This window comes from Porites lutea, chromosome 7 (genome assembly GCF_958299795.1).
Source record: "Porites lutea chromosome 7, jaPorLute2.1, whole genome shotgun sequence".
Classification (NCBI taxonomy): domain Eukaryota; kingdom Metazoa; phylum Cnidaria; class Anthozoa; order Scleractinia; family Poritidae; genus Porites; species Porites lutea.
In genome coordinates, this window is record NC_133207.1 from 190,706 (window position 1) to 207,157 (window position 16,452).

At 35.1% G+C, this 16,452-nt stretch overlaps 1 protein-coding gene across 1 annotated transcript; it reads right to left on the minus strand.

Annotated features, from left to right (window-relative positions):
• Positions 1-3,240: 3,240 nt before the first annotated feature.
• LOC140943050 (uncharacterized) lies at positions 3,241-15,608 on the minus strand. The gene is made up of 13 exons (XM_073392088.1): positions 15,266-15,608; positions 11,847-11,944; positions 11,630-11,675; positions 11,024-11,124; positions 10,752-10,871; positions 10,110-10,260; positions 9,390-9,535; positions 8,646-8,768; positions 7,950-8,091; positions 7,528-7,694; positions 5,549-6,242; positions 4,921-5,034; positions 3,241-4,718 (listed from the first exon to the last, which is right to left on the minus strand). The coding sequence occupies exons 1-13, from the start codon at positions 15,468-15,470 to the stop codon at positions 4,606-4,608; spliced, it is 2,220 nt and encodes a 739-aa protein (XP_073248189.1). The 5' UTR covers positions 15,471-15,608; the 3' UTR covers positions 3,241-4,605.
• Between the last annotated feature and the right edge of the window lie 844 nt (positions 15,609-16,452).

Genomic DNA, 16,452 nt, shown 5'->3' on the forward strand with positions numbered 1-16,452 from the left:
TGTTTGAACTTCTTGTTTTTATAGCCTAGAAAGGCGTTTTTTCGTTCTAGAATATAGTAAAAAACATTTTCCTGGCCTATATTGCTTTAAAAAAAAAGATGGAAAAATGGCCAATTTTTGACTAAAACCATGGGTTAACCCCTTTGGAAAAATGTCAATTTTTCGACTGTTTGAACTTCTTGTTTTTATAGCCTAGAAAGGCGTTTTTTCGTTCTAGAATATAGTAAAAAACATTTTCCTGGCCTATATTGCTTTAAAAAAAAAGATGGAAAAATGGCCAATTTTTGACTAAAACCATGGGTTAACCCCTTTGGAAAAATGTCAATTTTTCGACTTTTTGAACTTCTTGTTTTTATAGCCTAGAAAGGCGTTTTTTCCTTCTAGAATATAGTAAAAAACATTTTCCGGGCCTATATTGCTTTAGAAAAAAAGATGGAAAAATGGCCAATTTTTGACCAAAACCATGGGTTTGGAAAAATGTAAATTTTTCGACTTTTTGAACTTCTTGTTTTTATAGCCTAGAAAGGCGTTTTTTCGTTCTAGAATATAGTAAAAAACATTTTCCGGGCCTATATTGCTCTAAAAAAAAAGATGGAAAAATGGCCAATTTTTGACCAAAACCATGGGTTAACCCCTTTGGAAAAATGTGAATTTTTCGACTTTTTGAACTTCTTGTTTTTATAGCCTAGAAAGGCGTTTTTTTCTTCTAGAATATAGTAAAAAACATTTTCCGGGCCTATATTGCTTTAGAAAAAAAGATAGAAAAATGGCCAATTTTTGACCAAAACCATGGGATAACCCCTTAGGAAAAATGTCAATTTTTCAACTGTTTGAACTTCTTGTTTTTATAGCCTAGAAAGGCGTTTTTTCGTTCTAGAATATAGTAAAAAACATTTTCCGGGCCTATATTTCTTTAGACAAAAAGATAGAAAAATGGCCAATTTTTGACCAAAACCATGGGATAACCCCTTAGGAAAAATGTTAATTTTTCGACTGTTTGAACTTCTTGTTTTTATAGCCTAGAAAGGCGTTTTTTCGTTATAGAATATAGTAAAAAACATTTTTCTGGCCTATATTGCTTTTAAAAAAAAGATGGAAAAATGGCCAATTTTTGACTAAAACCATGGGTTAACCCCTTTGGAAAAATGTCAATTTTTCGACTTTTTGAACTTGTTGTTTTTATAGCCTAGAAAGGCGTTTTTCCGTTCTAGAATATAGTAAAAAACATTTTCCGGGCCTATATTGCTTTAGAAAAAAAGATGGAAAAATGGCCAATTTTTGTCCAAAACCATGGGTTAACCCCTTTGGAAAAATGTCAATTTTTCGACTTTTTGAACTTCTTGTTTTTATAGCCTAGCAAGGCGTTTTTTTCTTCTAGAATATAGTAAAAAATATTTTCCGGGCCTATATTGCTTTAGAAAAAAACGATAGAAAAATGGCCAATTTTTGACCAAAACCATGGGATAACCCCTTAGGAAAAATGTCAATTTTTCGACTGTTTGAACTTCTTGTTTTTATAGCCTAGAAAGGCGTTTTTTCGTTCTAGAATATAGTAAAAAACATTTTCCTGGCCTATATTGCTTTAAAAAAAAAGATGGAAAAATGGCCAATTTTTGACTAAAACCATGGGTTAACCCCTTTGGAAAAATGTCAATTTTTCGACTGTTTGAACTTCTTGTTTTTATAGCCTAGAAAGGCGTTTTTTCGTTCTAGAATATAGTAAAAAACATTTTTCTGGCCTATATTGCTTTTAAAAAAAAGATGGAAAAATGGCCAATTTTTGACTAAAACCATGGGTTAACCCCTTTGGAAAAATGTCAATTTTTCGACTTGTTGAACTTCTTGTTTTTATAGCCTAGAAAGGCGTTTTTTCGTTCTAGAATATAGTAAAAAACATTTTCCTGGCCTATATTGCTTTATAAAAAAAAAGATGGAAAAATTGCCAATTTTTGACCAAAACGATGGGTTAACCCTTTGGAAAAATGACAATTTTTTTGACTTTTTGAACTTCTTGTTTTTATAGCCTAGAAAGGCGTTTTTTCGTTCTAGAATATAGTAAAAAACATTTTCCGGGCCTATATTGCTTTAGAAAAAAAGATGGAAAAATGGCCAATTTTTGACCAAAACCATGGGTTAACCCCTTTGGAAAAATGTCGATCTTTCGACTTTTTGAACTTCTTGTTTTTATAGCCTAGAAAGGCGTTTTTTCGTTCTAGAATATAGTAAAAAACATTTTCCTGGCCTATATTACTTTAGAAAAAGAGGTGGAAAAATGGCCAATTTTTGACCAAAACCATGGGTTAACCCCTTTGGAAAAATCCAATATGGCCACTTCCAAAATTGAACTTGTTAAAAACGCGTTTTTCCGGCAATTTTTGCAGTCTTTAACTTCGAGAAACATCTTTTTCGACTTTATTTCGACAAAAACACAATAAAAAAGGGACTTTTCAATTTTGCCCCGAAATCATGAGTTAACCCCTTTGGAAGAATCCAATATCGCCACCCCCAAAAAAGTGCCTTTTCTGCATTTTTAGAACTTTTTCATATCGCGAAAAAATTTTCTGTACTCGATCGATAAGAGACTTTGAAATTTTGACTCAAAATCATGGGTTAACCTCTTTGGAAAAATCCAATATGGTCAAGCACAAAATCGAAAGCGTTAAAAAGCGTCTTTTAAGCATTTTTAGCACTTTTTAACATCTCCAAAATTTTTTCCCTACCTTTTTTGAGAAAAAGCAATTAATAGGAAATTTTTAAACGTTGGCTCAAAGTCGTGTGTTAATCCCTTTGGAAAAAGAAAATATGGCCATTCCCGAAATCGAAGTTGTTAAAAAGTGTCTTTTCAGCATTTGTAGCATTCTTTTAACGCCGCCAGAAATCTTTTCCTACTCTATTTAGACCAAAAACAATCTAAAGGAGACTTTCAATTTTTGATCCAAAATAATGGGTTAACCCCTTTGGAAAAATCTAATATGCCACTACCAAAATTGAACTTGTCAAAAAAGTGTCATTTCGGCAATTTTTGCACCCTTTAACTTCGTCGAACATCTTTTCCTACTCTATTTTGACAAAAACAATCAAAGAGAAATTTTCAATTTAGATTTAAAATCATGGGTTAACTAGTTTAGAAAAATTTGGCCACCACCTAAAATTAAAATCTGTATTTATAAGAATGGTTTGGGCCTCCTTAGCATTCTCTGCAAAATTACAGGCTAATTTATCCTTTTGGAATAAAAGAGATTTTGGTAGTTTGGGCAGGCTTTTAATGTTTGAAAATCGAATTACATAAATTCTTATTTATAAGACAAAGGTTTGTAGCTGTAGTATTTCAAAATTAGATTAAATGAGCTATCAAGAGCTGAGTCTATATCATTATAAATACATATATATGTATGCCATTATTTAAAGTCAAAGAAATTGTATTAACTAAGATTATTTTTTCTTAAGTGCAAGTTATAATTCCTTATCTATGCATACACAAAACGTTTTCGACACATAGGAATTGTTGGAATTCTTAACAATGATGAAAATCCCAAAAATATAGAATTTCAAAGAAAAATAGGAGATTAAAGGAAAGGTATCTGGTCTAAAAACAGGAATTTAACTGACCTAATTTTCTCATTTTATTGTTCTCCGTCAAGTTATGGCGAGCTTAATTTGTGTTAAGGAGGAAATGGTAGAAAAACTGTAAGATTGTATAAATGAATGACAAAAACAGCACAGATTACCCACACAATTTGCTTGCATAAAAGTTTGTAATTCCTTATAAAAAGTCATAGAAATGACGTCAACATGTTGAAAAGTTAAGTAGAACCATGAGTCACGGGCAGGTTTGTTAATTTTATATTTTTAGCTCTTTACATTTGTTTGTCATTGAAAGAATTCTGTGTGTAGAAAGGAAAATAAATCTGAATGAATACACTGGAATTTCGGTTTCCATATTTGGGGAATAAAAAAAGTAAAAATAGTTAGCGATTCTACTAAGTCCTAAGTACATTTAACACATGAGTTGTCGTAACTTTTTAACAATGTATACAAAACGGTATTATACAAAAATGTTTCAAACTTAATTTTAGCCATAAAATCTCATGCTTGTGATTACCAAGTTACCAATAGTTATGATAATTATAATGATTTTACAATAAGAATCTGTTGCATCAAAAGACCCCCAGCATCAAAGGCTAAGCTTGGGTCATGTTATATGATTGTTATTCCCAGATCCTTTCTGTCTGGGGAGAATCCACTGAGCAAAGTGAGTGAAGGCGCACGGTGGTAGGTGACAATAGGAGAAAATAATGAAATAATTTCTATTGAATAGCAGGCCTACAGAAAACACTTTGAAATTGTCTACCAATTAAGCAATTTTTGAACCTTAGCAAGTGATCTCCTTCATGTGGCACACATATAAAACACCACAAGGTCAAAAAATATTTCATCACTATTTTTGGATAAATTTTATCAAGAACCAGAATTCATCAACATGTAAAAACAATTAGAACAAAAAAATGTTGTTAAGACGATAGAAGTTTTTTATCTTTACTTGTGTTAAATTGTCGTAACATTCAAGTGAATAATTATCACTTTTGTCCATTTCAAAATTCCCCATTAACTTAGTAAATCTGCAGTGTTGCGTGTGCCATCAGGAGATACTGTGGAGGGAGGGGGTGTGTTATTTGTTGTGCCTTTTATGAGGTCGTCCATCTGTTTTTTCCAAAATTCTGAAAACAAACATAAAGAATTTCTATTACAAAGCTTTCTAAAAACTTACTCTTCAACAGGCTGTGGAAACACTAGATCTTGTTTGTAAGTTACTACCAAGAAATAATCTTACAATTCACCGCCTTTTTCCAATTTTTTTAATCCACCATTCACAAGCTTGAAGTACAAGAGTACAACAGCATATTTATCTGATCTACTTACCTTGTGTCTTCAGAACGTTATTCAACAATGGGTTGTGGTTCCTTTGTTTTACTCTCTTGTCTCCTAACGTGGTATCAAGCTGCTTTTCCAGTTCACTAGGTGAGGGACTAGGCTCTAAACAAGTAAGAATTGTTTAAGAAAGAAATTGAAGGTACAAACGTCATCTACTAAGCAGGCCTCCTGTTCAACAGCCACCGTCAGAGTCCCAGCAGACAAAATTATCAGAAAATTTTCAGCTTAGAATTTACATTTTGAACTTCTTTTAAGGGTTCCCATGACACGGGTACAATTCGTCTCTTAATAGAGTTCATGTTTCTGGCGATTTGATAAAAATCTTGTCACCCAGTAGTCTAGAAAGTGGCCACTAAAGCGGTTAAACTCTGCTTACCCAACACACTGATATTACGTTATTGTTTATTACTTCTTTCCAGTTTGTTCCAGTCGGCCAGCTTTCATTGAAAAACTATTTATCTTTTCTGGTTCTCACTGAAATCAATACTTGCACGATATGTTATGCAGTATTTAAACATTTCATCAATTAAAATTAATGTAAATTCTTCAGCAGTATTTCAAAAACTGATTTGCATTCTCATGGAAACCTGTTCTAAAGTGCATGCAATCAGCTTACCTGTGGACCTTACATCTGTTTGTACTGAGAGGTTTGTAGGAGTTGCATTTGGCTGTAAAATCAAACCCCCTGACTGAGCAGAATCATCTAAATTAACAAGTGGATCACTTGGCATCTGATCATGTATGCTACCTGACACGCTGTTGCTGCTGTGAAACAATTCACCAGTCACACTGGTATTGCTGTCATGCAAGTCACCAAACAAACTGGCACTACTGTCACGCAAGTCACTAGTTGGGCTTGTACTGTTCAATTTTGGAAAACAATTAGAATCCTCTGATAAATCTACAAGTGGCAATTCTTTGCTGCCATTAAGAAGCTCTTCTCCACTGGAGCTAGAATCTTGTGAGGTGTGTTCCTCATCTTCTTCTTGTACAGTAGTAACTTTAAACCGTGAATTGCAGGCTGGATAGTCTGCAGTCAGTACTTTGAGCTCCTCCTTGATATCTGGAGGATTCTCTAACTGAATTAGTTGTGGAGGAATTGAAGCAACAAGTTTATCCTGACTCTCGGACTGAAGGTTTTCTGCATGTCTTGTTACACCATGAATGCTTTCTGTTTCACTAGCTGTTCCTTCTTCAGTCTGGCTGTTATTGGTAAGTTGACGCTCCTCACGCTCCTTTGCTTGCATCTTGTTTCTCTGGCAATAGCCATAGATGTCAGCAAGGATAATCCTCTGTGTGGTTTCCATGCCCTGATGAAAACAAATAAATACAAGTCACTCAATACAAGCTGTGAAAACACCCTATAAGTGCTTTTAGCCAAAAGAGGGGAAAGAAAGGGCAGCTGATTATCAGTGCCACTGAACACACATATTTGACTTGGCAAAATCACATGTACTCAGCAATGTTGTAATGCCTTACACAGACTAGCCTGCATGGAAGCTCTCCATTTCAAGTGGTGAGCGAATGCATGAGTAAGCGGCGAAGCTGGGGGGTGAGGAAAAGGAGAGCTTGTAACAATCTCCTCTAAATTTTCATTTCTGCTTTGTCCAGATGAAGTGAAATACCACTGGCTAAAACATGACATTCCGGAAGTTAAAGTTCATTGATGACAGTCCTGGCTGACCCACCATAAATTTTTGCCAATGCTTTCCAAAATCAGTTGGGTAGATTGCTCGTTATCCGGGGCACCAGAGGTTTTTTTTAAGGGTAATTGCTCCTTTCTCCAAGAAAGATTTGCTGGCAAGGAAGATCACCCTTTCTTTCCATAAAAAAAACTACTGTGGATTGTAAGTACTTCAAAAGACTAACAAGGGAATGCAGCGTAGAAGTTACCAGGAAAACATTACGCAGTTGTGTGAGTTTCCACACAGCGAAAGCAGAATCAACATGTTGATTTTTAGATCCAGGCGCATACATGGAAGGTCGGTGTGCACAAGAAAAAAAAGGAAAGAAACATCCAGTGATAAATAATGACAAATAAAGAAACGAATGTGATTTCTGTTGATGCTGAAGTATAAACAGGATGCAGGGGCTTTTTAAAAAGCAACACGTCCCTGTTGAATTCAAGGAATATTGTAGATCCTACTCAGTTTTTAGGCTGTGTTTCAGACAAGGACGTCCAGACCAATGATTCCCTTTTAGTAGTCTTGTCTTAGTACAAAATTGTAATATTTTGCTTTTGTTGGAGCATTAGTGTAACTGGAACATTTGAATGAGGGTATTATATTGAAAAGCGGCTGACACATTTCTTAATTCATGTGACAGTTTTATTGCTTTGCGGTTTCCTGCCATTTCTGGGATGGCAGTGAAAATTTGTAAGAGATCGTTGCAAGCTCTCCTTTCTTTCTCCACCCCTGGCACTTGTGTTTCCTTTCGCATGCGGCTCTCTTGTGACTTCTTCGTGACTGCACAAGAAGGAGACTATACACAGACTTTATAATAATAATAATAATAGTAATAGTAATAATAATAATAATAATAATAATAATAATAATAATAATAATGATAGTAATAATAATACAACAAAGAACTCACTGGTTCCTTTTTGAGTTCTTTATCCAAGTCTATTCTCACAAGGGTATTGTTGACCTTGAGTGCCAGTGAAAGAGCCATCAGTCCCCCGACATATGGGTCGTTGTTACGCAGATCCACTCTTAGGATTGTTTTACTGTCCGCAATCACCTCAGCAAGAGCAATTATTCCTACCAAAATAAGAGAGTATTAGAAACTTATGCATGCCCTTAACGAGGCCCTGTTAGAGTTAAATTAAGACAAGAGACATGGCCTTGAAACACCAACATAAAACTAGATGACATGGCCACAAACGACATAAGATGAGTTTAATTGTGTTAGGGTTTGGCAATCCTGTCATGGCAACTTTGAGGCAAATTTTATTGATCAAGAATCCAGCATCTGTTACTCTACTATGAGCAGTCTGTGTTTATGGTTTTTCCTACCTTCACTGGAAAGTCTTGTATTTGAAAGGCCGAGTCTCTGTATAGACTGGTTCCTCAGGAGACCTTCTTTCAGTGCATGAATCCCATCATTAGTCAGGCGATTGTGTCCAAGGTTAAGAGTTTGAAGAGAATTGGTGCACAACTACAAATGAAGGAAAATCAGCCACTTGATTTAAAAAAATACACATACTATGCATCATGTCTTCACCACCAGTCTGAATATACATTGAACAGAATAAATTGTCAAATTTCATGCAAAGTGCAAAAAATTCCTCTCCTCAATAAGTATTTACATTTCATTTCTTGCCAATCACATGTTCAACAGCAATGACAACAAAGAAAATGTCACTAAACAAAATAATACAATTAACTTTCTTTCAAACTACTACCAGTATTCAAAGTTGAATTTGACAAAATTAATAAAGGTAAATTCTTCTGGAGTTCATTTCCCAGGAATAGCATTGAAGTTTACAACAAAAGGGTAAATTTTGTCCTTGTTTGTTTTATGTCCTTATTGAAATGTCATTTATGCAAATTTCACTTCGTAATTGTGCAATGGCTGCAGTAAGGAAATGTACTCAACAGAGTTGATGTTTTGGTCATAAAGCTTTTTCCTTTGTGGACGTTCCACCTTGCATTTGTCGCTGTCGCTGTCATAGTTGCTCAATATTCCAGCCTTGAAGGAAATGATCTTACCAGTGCATTAGCCAGGTAGCCTGCTCCGTGGCTTGTAAGCTGAGTACTCCAAAGCACCAGAGTTTGTAGTCCACCATTGTGCTGTTCAGATAAACCTTCACATATATAACCTATACCCATGTCCTACATAAAAGCAAAAAAATTATACATATCTAACATATTCCCAACTAACAGTTGCCAGAGAAATACTTGCAACTGAATGCTGATTGGTGGAGAGCTATGTTCGATAAGAGTACAGACCCTGGTAATGACTTGATAAGGGTGCAACTTTTTCTCTCTTTTTCGTCGATTTTCCAGGAAACTTCATTGGAAATGGATGTCAAAATTGTAAATATTATTTATTACAATTTTCCATGGTCTGCACTCTTATCTACCATATAAATGACCTTACAAAATGTTCAAAACCTAGGAGTGAAACCACTTGCCTGCAGTTTGTGGCTCCACTTGAGTTTTGAATGTGATGATGTCATTTTTATTGTTGATAAGAGTACAGACCATGGAAAATAATTTTCCATGGTCTGTCGATTTATCAAACAGATCACAACAGAAAGGGTGCTACATAGATGAACTGTTTTTTTTTTCCTTTGAAGTCCCTGTTTACATCTTTTACAGTATTGTTTAAAAAGGTCAATAATCCAACTCCAAAACTGTTACACCTGGCAAAATGCAAAAAGCCCTTTAAACTTTTACACTAAGGAAACTGGAAGAGCCTAGTTGTAGTAACAAGTAGATTAAAAATGGTACCTGTAATGGATTGTTCCTTAAATCTAGCAATTGAAGGTGGTCATTTCCCTTCAGCATGGCACCCAATGTCTGTCCATCTGATGATATGAGCTTATTATCACCAAGAAACAAGTCTTGAAGGGTGTGGTTAAACTTCACTGCACTGGCTATTAACACAGGAAACAGAAAGTATTCAAATAAAGGTGATTCACCGCAGTCACTGTGGTGCAGCTGAGACTTCATGCTGGGTCCAGTCTCTGCTGTTATGATGTTCCTTAAGTTAAGAAGCTTGGCTAGCTCCAGCTCTTCTCCTTTCTTGAATATAAATGGATATCACTTGAAGGAACCCTTGTAATGGACCAGCAACCCATCCAGTGATCAGGGGTGTTAAACGTAAATATGTAATTTGGAAAATATATGAGGTGTCCTTCACCTAGTAAGTGCTATCTAATATGCAATGTTTCTCTAACTCACATGTGATGTTTTCTTCTATTTTGTAACTACAGTCAACTCTCTTTAAGATGGACACCTTTGGGACCAGCACTAGCTGTCTGTCTTAGAGAGAGAGACGTCAGTCTTATAGAGAGTCAAATAGAGCGGGGAAAGAAAGGCCGGGACCAACTCTAGGTGTCAGTTTTACAGAGGTGTCCGTCTTATAGAGGTGGCCGTTAAGAGAGAGTCAACTGTATAATATTGTAGGATGCAGGCTGAAAAAAACATGTGGAACAAACATTCACATACCAAGAAGAAATAGTGATCGTCCTGACAGATTGGTGTTTTCCATGTGTAACACAGTCAGACAACAGTCTAGCCTTAATGACCGTCCTAAGAGGGGTAGGGACTGTTCTGTCCACAATGTATTTCTTATGTCCAGATACTCTAAGCATGGAGTCTGTCAAGAAAAAGGATCAAACAGATTCAATGATCAAAATAAGTCAGAGTGTGTTAGAACTCCACGAGGATAAGAAATAAGAATAGGTAATTTTTAAAATCAACATTCCTTAGATTTTCATTGAGGTATTTAGATTAATATTAGAGAAAAATGCAGTAGCAACTTTTTTTCCAGATGATTTGGCAACCTGTTTGGGATGGAAGTATATTTTGCCTGTTTCTGGGAGACACTTGAAACTTTGCTGTACATTGTTTCATGAAATCCATCCACATCTTTCAATAAAAATTTTGTTGAAGTCTTATCAAGAGACCATACCTTCATGAGAGGACTGGCCTAAAATAGACAATTTTTGACATAAAAATGTAAAGTTCAAATAAAATTCATTACTGGAAAAACTGCACAGAGAAAAAAGCAAAAAGTTCAATCTTGAATGGTTTGAGGAAAACTTTAGATAATTAGCAAGTAAAAATCAATCATGCCACTTTTTTTACCTTCTTCAAAGTCCTAGAAAGAGCTTGCCAGCCTCTGATTTTAATTTTAGTGTTATAAGCCAAGTTGAGCTTACAAGTGGTCTTGTAGAACTCAACCATTTCCAGTAATGAAACAGCCCCCTGCAAACAAGAAAAACAAAGGAACAAAATGAAAAACAAAATCATAAAATAAACAGTGAGAAGAATCAAATCTGGCACAAGAAAAATAAAAAAGGACATCCACTTGTCTAAAAATTAATAGTCATCTAACTTTCTCCACAAGTGGAGCTTACATCATCATCTAATCCTGTGTTTTCCAAGTCTAATGTCTTAGTTCTGACCCTTCTAAACACTTCCTCAAGAGCTTCACAGTTCTTTGCATCAAGTTTACTTCCTGGAAAGGACAATATTTGGCTTGTGAATCAGAATCACTTAATAAGAGATCATTAAATTATAAGGATTTGGAGTGTCTGTTTACCTATTCTTATTAAATTGAATTTCGTAAATCAAAGAAACGCATGAAACCAGCACCCATTGCACATGTTCCCATTTTCTGCAACATACAGGCCAAGTTGTTCAAAAGGACTGGATAGTGCTATGTACCGGTAATGTCTTTATCCAGTGGATAATGTGATTTCCATAATGCTTATCCAATGGACAGCTAATAATTTGGTTTCCTTTTAATTTGAAAATCACTTGCATCATCATGTTCAATCAGCCTTTATCTTACAGTGCATGAATGTATAGAGTAGATAGGGTACATTGGTAAGGTGGTCTAAAATGACTGTGCAACTATGTAGCAATCTTATTAGCTGTGAAAAAACACTTTCATAGCCACATTTTCATTCAATATATAATTAAATGCAAAAGTAAACCCCTGTTTCACTTGTTACTCATACCTCTTAGGTCTATAACATCGATTCTGTCTTTAAAACTCTCACATGCCTGGTAAAACAAAACAAACTTGATAAGATGTACTATTATATATGAAAAGGAAAAGAGCTTTTGTCTTAGCTCTAAGACTTGTGCAAAAAATATTTAAAGCCATTAAGTATTAGTATATTATTCTTGTCTTCAAACCACTTCTCGGTATGTATGTATGTAATATTAGTTTACCTCAAGCTGTTTAATAAGTTTTTCGCATGGTTTGATTTTCAGCCTTGAGCAGGTGTTTCTGTAGGCATCTATTACTTCCTTATTGCTGTGATTTCCACCTGAAACAAAATAAAAACATAATAATTATTAGTCAGTGATTTCAGCATTCAGATTGAGTTAATCAGATGAAACCAAATGGGAACTGCTGAATAATGCTGCCCCAGTTTATATTCTTCTACAGAACAAAAACAATCAACATATAAATTTACTTTAATTTCATTCTTTTAGGTTGAGAGTGCTGCACTAGCCTACAACAGAACAGACAATATTCATCCTTCTCTACACTGGACAAAGAATGGTCACTCACGTGGCAGACTGATACAAATTTAACAGTGATTTTGTTACCTCTACGTCCTGCGTCCCGTAGGATGCAAAGATTGATCGATCCATCTGAACGTGTGCATTTGAAGAAATATCTCATTCATGCAATTTCTGTGGCAGTTATTATTACTGTTGTTTAACGATGCATTTTTTTTAACCTTTGCTGTGCTTTAAAATAGAAAAACTATATTTTAATTTCAGTATACTGAAATACAGAGTTTTGGAGTCTGTCTTCAGATTAACCTTCTGCTTACATACAGGCCCACGCATTTTCACTTTCGGACTCATTTTTTTTAAACTAAGACTCATTGGTTCTAGACCGAGACTCATGATTTTTCACAAGAGGAGTCCCAGGACTCACCAGAACTATTTGTAACAAAATAACTGATATTATTTATCCACAAAATCATCCCCAAAACAGACTTTTTTTCAACAATATAATATAACTTTAGACCTCTTGATGTATTAAACTTGATTTTCCTGCAGATTTGCTTTAATCTAATTTTTTACTGCCATTTACTTGAATATGGAAGTGTCTAAAGTCTAGAAAGCTCTTGCTACTTTGGACACCGGACATTTATGAATGGTATATCTGTTCTAAGCCTTATGTTACTACTTCTTTTTTTCTTTTATTTGCAGTAGAAACTGTGTGTTATGGTCCTGTATAATGTAAATAAAAAAGTTAAATTGAATTGAGACATGCTGTTTACTTTAATTATCTCAGATATTACTTTTCAAACTCCTACTCAAGACCACATCCTCTTAAATACAACCATTACATTTTCCTGGCGGAAGTTCTCCTGGGAATTCTTGGTGGGGCTGTGCCGCCATTTCTCCAAATCCTGACCCTATTTCAGACCAACTCTTGTACCAAAAAATTACAAATTAAACTGCTTAAAATTGATGCTATTTACAGCAGTTCTGATATATATTTTTCAAAAGATATCTGTACTACACTAAAAAAAATTATTTTGAAAAGTTTAACTTATAGTTTGCAAATAACAGCCAGAAAACAGTCATACACTAAAGAGAAGAAAATAATTATTCAAATTAAGAGCATTGTTAGATAGGTCTTGTTTTTATGCTGGAGACATGATAGGTTTATTTGAAACCTGATTACGTCACACAATCCTCCTCCAACAATAAAGCATGTAAAACATTTTAAGGAGGTAAATGAAAATCCAGAACCTTTTCAACACGACCTGAAAAATGCACCATGGTGGATTTGTTCTATCTTTGATGAAACAGACGATGTAGTTTGGACTTGGGAGAGATTGATTAATGATGTTGTGGACAGCCACATATTTAGTTACCAAGTTAAAATAATTAGACAATGTTCTTTGCCTTAGACGAATAGTGAAAATTAGGCCGAAAGCTATGAACAAACAGTATAAACTATTAAAATCCCTCTGGTGCTACACAAGCAACCAAGAAATACTGGCATAGAATACATGCTGGCTCCTAATAAAGTCACCACCGGAAGGGAAAGTTTTTTGAAGCTTATAATTCAAGCACATCCTGAAAACCAGTTAATAGTATTACCGCTAAACAAAAGTTGTCCAGAGTTGGCCCTCTCAAAGATGAAAATGATACAGAAGTTCTGGATGATGACAAAAAAGCTAACCTGTTATTTGGAACTTTTGGAATAGAATAGTTAATTTGAATTCAAGTGAAACAACTAAGAACAACCACATTAAACAGATATTATGTAGATTTTCTAAAGATATTAATCAATTTTCATTTAAGGTCCATATGATAGTGAAGAAAATTAGTGACAATTTTATACATTTTTAGAATTTTAGAAACCATCTGAATTTTTACTTCACTGACTGTACATACTTATATTTTGTTATTATCATGTTACTTTATTTTCTTTGTAAGTAATTATTAGATAGCAGGTCCACGTACATCAGCCTATGGCTGCATTAATCCTCAACCTGCTTTAACAAATAAAAGTGTGTGTGTATGTATGTCTAGCCTATTTTTTGTAAAACCAACCAAATGGATTTGCCATCAGTTAAGTAAAAAGACAGGTTTTTTGGGCCAGATGAGCTCCAAAATCACACTGACGAGGGAAAAGGAAAGGAGAAAAAGAAAGAGCAAGGAGGAAGAAAGGAGGAGAAGAGAAAAAGGCAATGATTGCACTCTTAGTTGTTATTTGGTTACTTTGGAGATTGCTGTTGGATGAAAAGAAAACTGTTGGACACAAAAAAGGTCCATTTGGGGGAAACGTTTTCAAAAATTCAGCTAGATGTATGCGTGCATGTATGTATGTAAATACCAGTAAGGCTCTTGAAATTGAAAGACAAAATACTGTTATAAAAAGAAATTTTTCATTCAATCTAGACATCGAAGTTTGATTTCCTTACCCGCGGGGTCAAGGTCATTTCACTATCCTGATGAAGTTTTCTTCATAATTTGATCGTGGGTAAAATTATGTAATTCCAAGAAGAAGGAGAAGTGAAACGTGACAACAACGTGCACTATTTTATTGACATTATTTAAAACATAAATGTTAAGTTAAAGTTAACCACCGCTTACGTCGAAGACTTTTCGGTCATGTAAACAACATCGACGCGTCGGAAATTTTCAATTGCCATTTTATCGCGCTTGTAACATAATATTGTTTTCTTTCAAGCACATGATTTAACAGAAACCCGACAAAAAAATTTACCGGACACAGCATATTACATTAAAAATATAAATGTCAAATCAAATTTAAGAAAGCTGAGTTGTTCACATTTATAGCCTATTACAAGTGACTTGCAATAGTATTTTTTTCGTGCCCCGTGGACCTTAAACAGATACAGTAAACAACGACAAAAAGCAAATTGTGGGAAATCATCACTACCAAAGCCTGTTCAATATGTTTTTACACATCCCAAGAGAAAACGTTTTATCACAAAGGTGATTACGCGAAGACCAATATTTATGATTCTGCACTGTCATTCAAAGCAAAACCACTTATAAGCTTGGAAAATCACAAAAATTGAAGCTTTAAATGACCGTCTCTGTTTCCGTATTTGAAAAAATAAAACCAGACATACTCAAATACTTACCATGTTCCCATGGATCTACTGGATCTAAAGCTCGGACCAGCTGAGAATCATCTGGAAAGGAAACCTTTCGCGTTAACTTTTTCTTGCGGCTGCTTCGCAGATCATGACCGCCAGCAGCATTTACATGGAAAACGCCTCCTTCTTGATTGCTCACGCCGCCTTGTACAGATTCTTCCGATGCCAGAACATCCTCACCCGTTTCCATAATTATTCATGGCGTTATAATTCCATCCATTTATAGCGAGCGGAGATAGTGTAATAGATGGATAACTTCCTGTATTCAGGCATCGGGCAGGAACAATCTCGAGGGAGCCATTTTGTAAGATTTTAAGTCGAGAGGCATTGGGTACGAGGTCACCTTACCCGGGAATGGCTCCGATTCCCCAGGGCTTTCATTTCACGGGAGGAGAAGGAAATGAAAGGCTCCTTAAATTCCTAGGGATATGATGGCAGGCCAGAGACTTGGTGGGGCTGCCGCGCGGTTGTCATCTAAAGGATTATAAACTGAATTCCACCACTGAAAGATCTCGCCGGATTCTCGCGATTTTACTTGATATTCCCGACCAATCGGAAAAATCCCGATTTGAGACATCTGTATTGATATTAATCCTCATAACTAATATCATGTATTGATATTATTCAAATATTAATTACAGGGCCTCTTGGTACTTTAATAATTGGCCAGCATCGCATAAAGTTGACAACGTATTCTAAATTGTTAGTTGTCTGACTATCAAGCTCACGTGGTCAAGGCACCTTTCAGTGTTTTTAAAAGAGAGCAATTTGTTAACCTGAACCTTAACGGTCTTGCTTCTTACTAGATATGACGAAGAACTCCATCTCGTACAGAGGATCCATTGCTTGGAACTTGTTAGATCCCCCCGTGGCTAGCACAAGAGCCTACGCTAAACATATGGCCATAAACACTCAAGCCTTCAAAAGTATCAATTCCTCAGCTGAGTCACCCCAAATGAGTTCCTCCAATTACAGTGATTTCGTCTTCTACTGACTAATAATCAATTTAATACTACATGATCCTTGATTCAAGGCCGTTAATTAGCATATGATATATTTATATATTTTTTTGATAGCACAAGTATTTTAGTAATTTTCACTTTTTAGGTATAGATTCTTAATTACAATTAAGTACTATTAAAATGGCACGATTTTATTAATATGTACACGGC

Bases quoted from the DNA above. Each gene is read 5' to 3' on its own strand.
- LOC140943050 (XM_073392088.1), bottom strand. From the start codon at position 15,470: ATGGAAACGGGTGAGGATGTTCTGGCATCGGAAGAATCTGTACAAGGC. The intron at 11,125-11,629 runs GTATGAGTAACA...TGTCCTTTCCAG, and splicing joins CGATGTTATAGACCTAAGAG to GAAGTAAACTTGATGCAAAG. The intron at 5,035-5,548 runs GTAAGCTGATTG...TTACTTGTTTAG, and splicing joins AACAGATGTAAGGTCCACAG to AGCCTAGTCCCTCACCTAGT.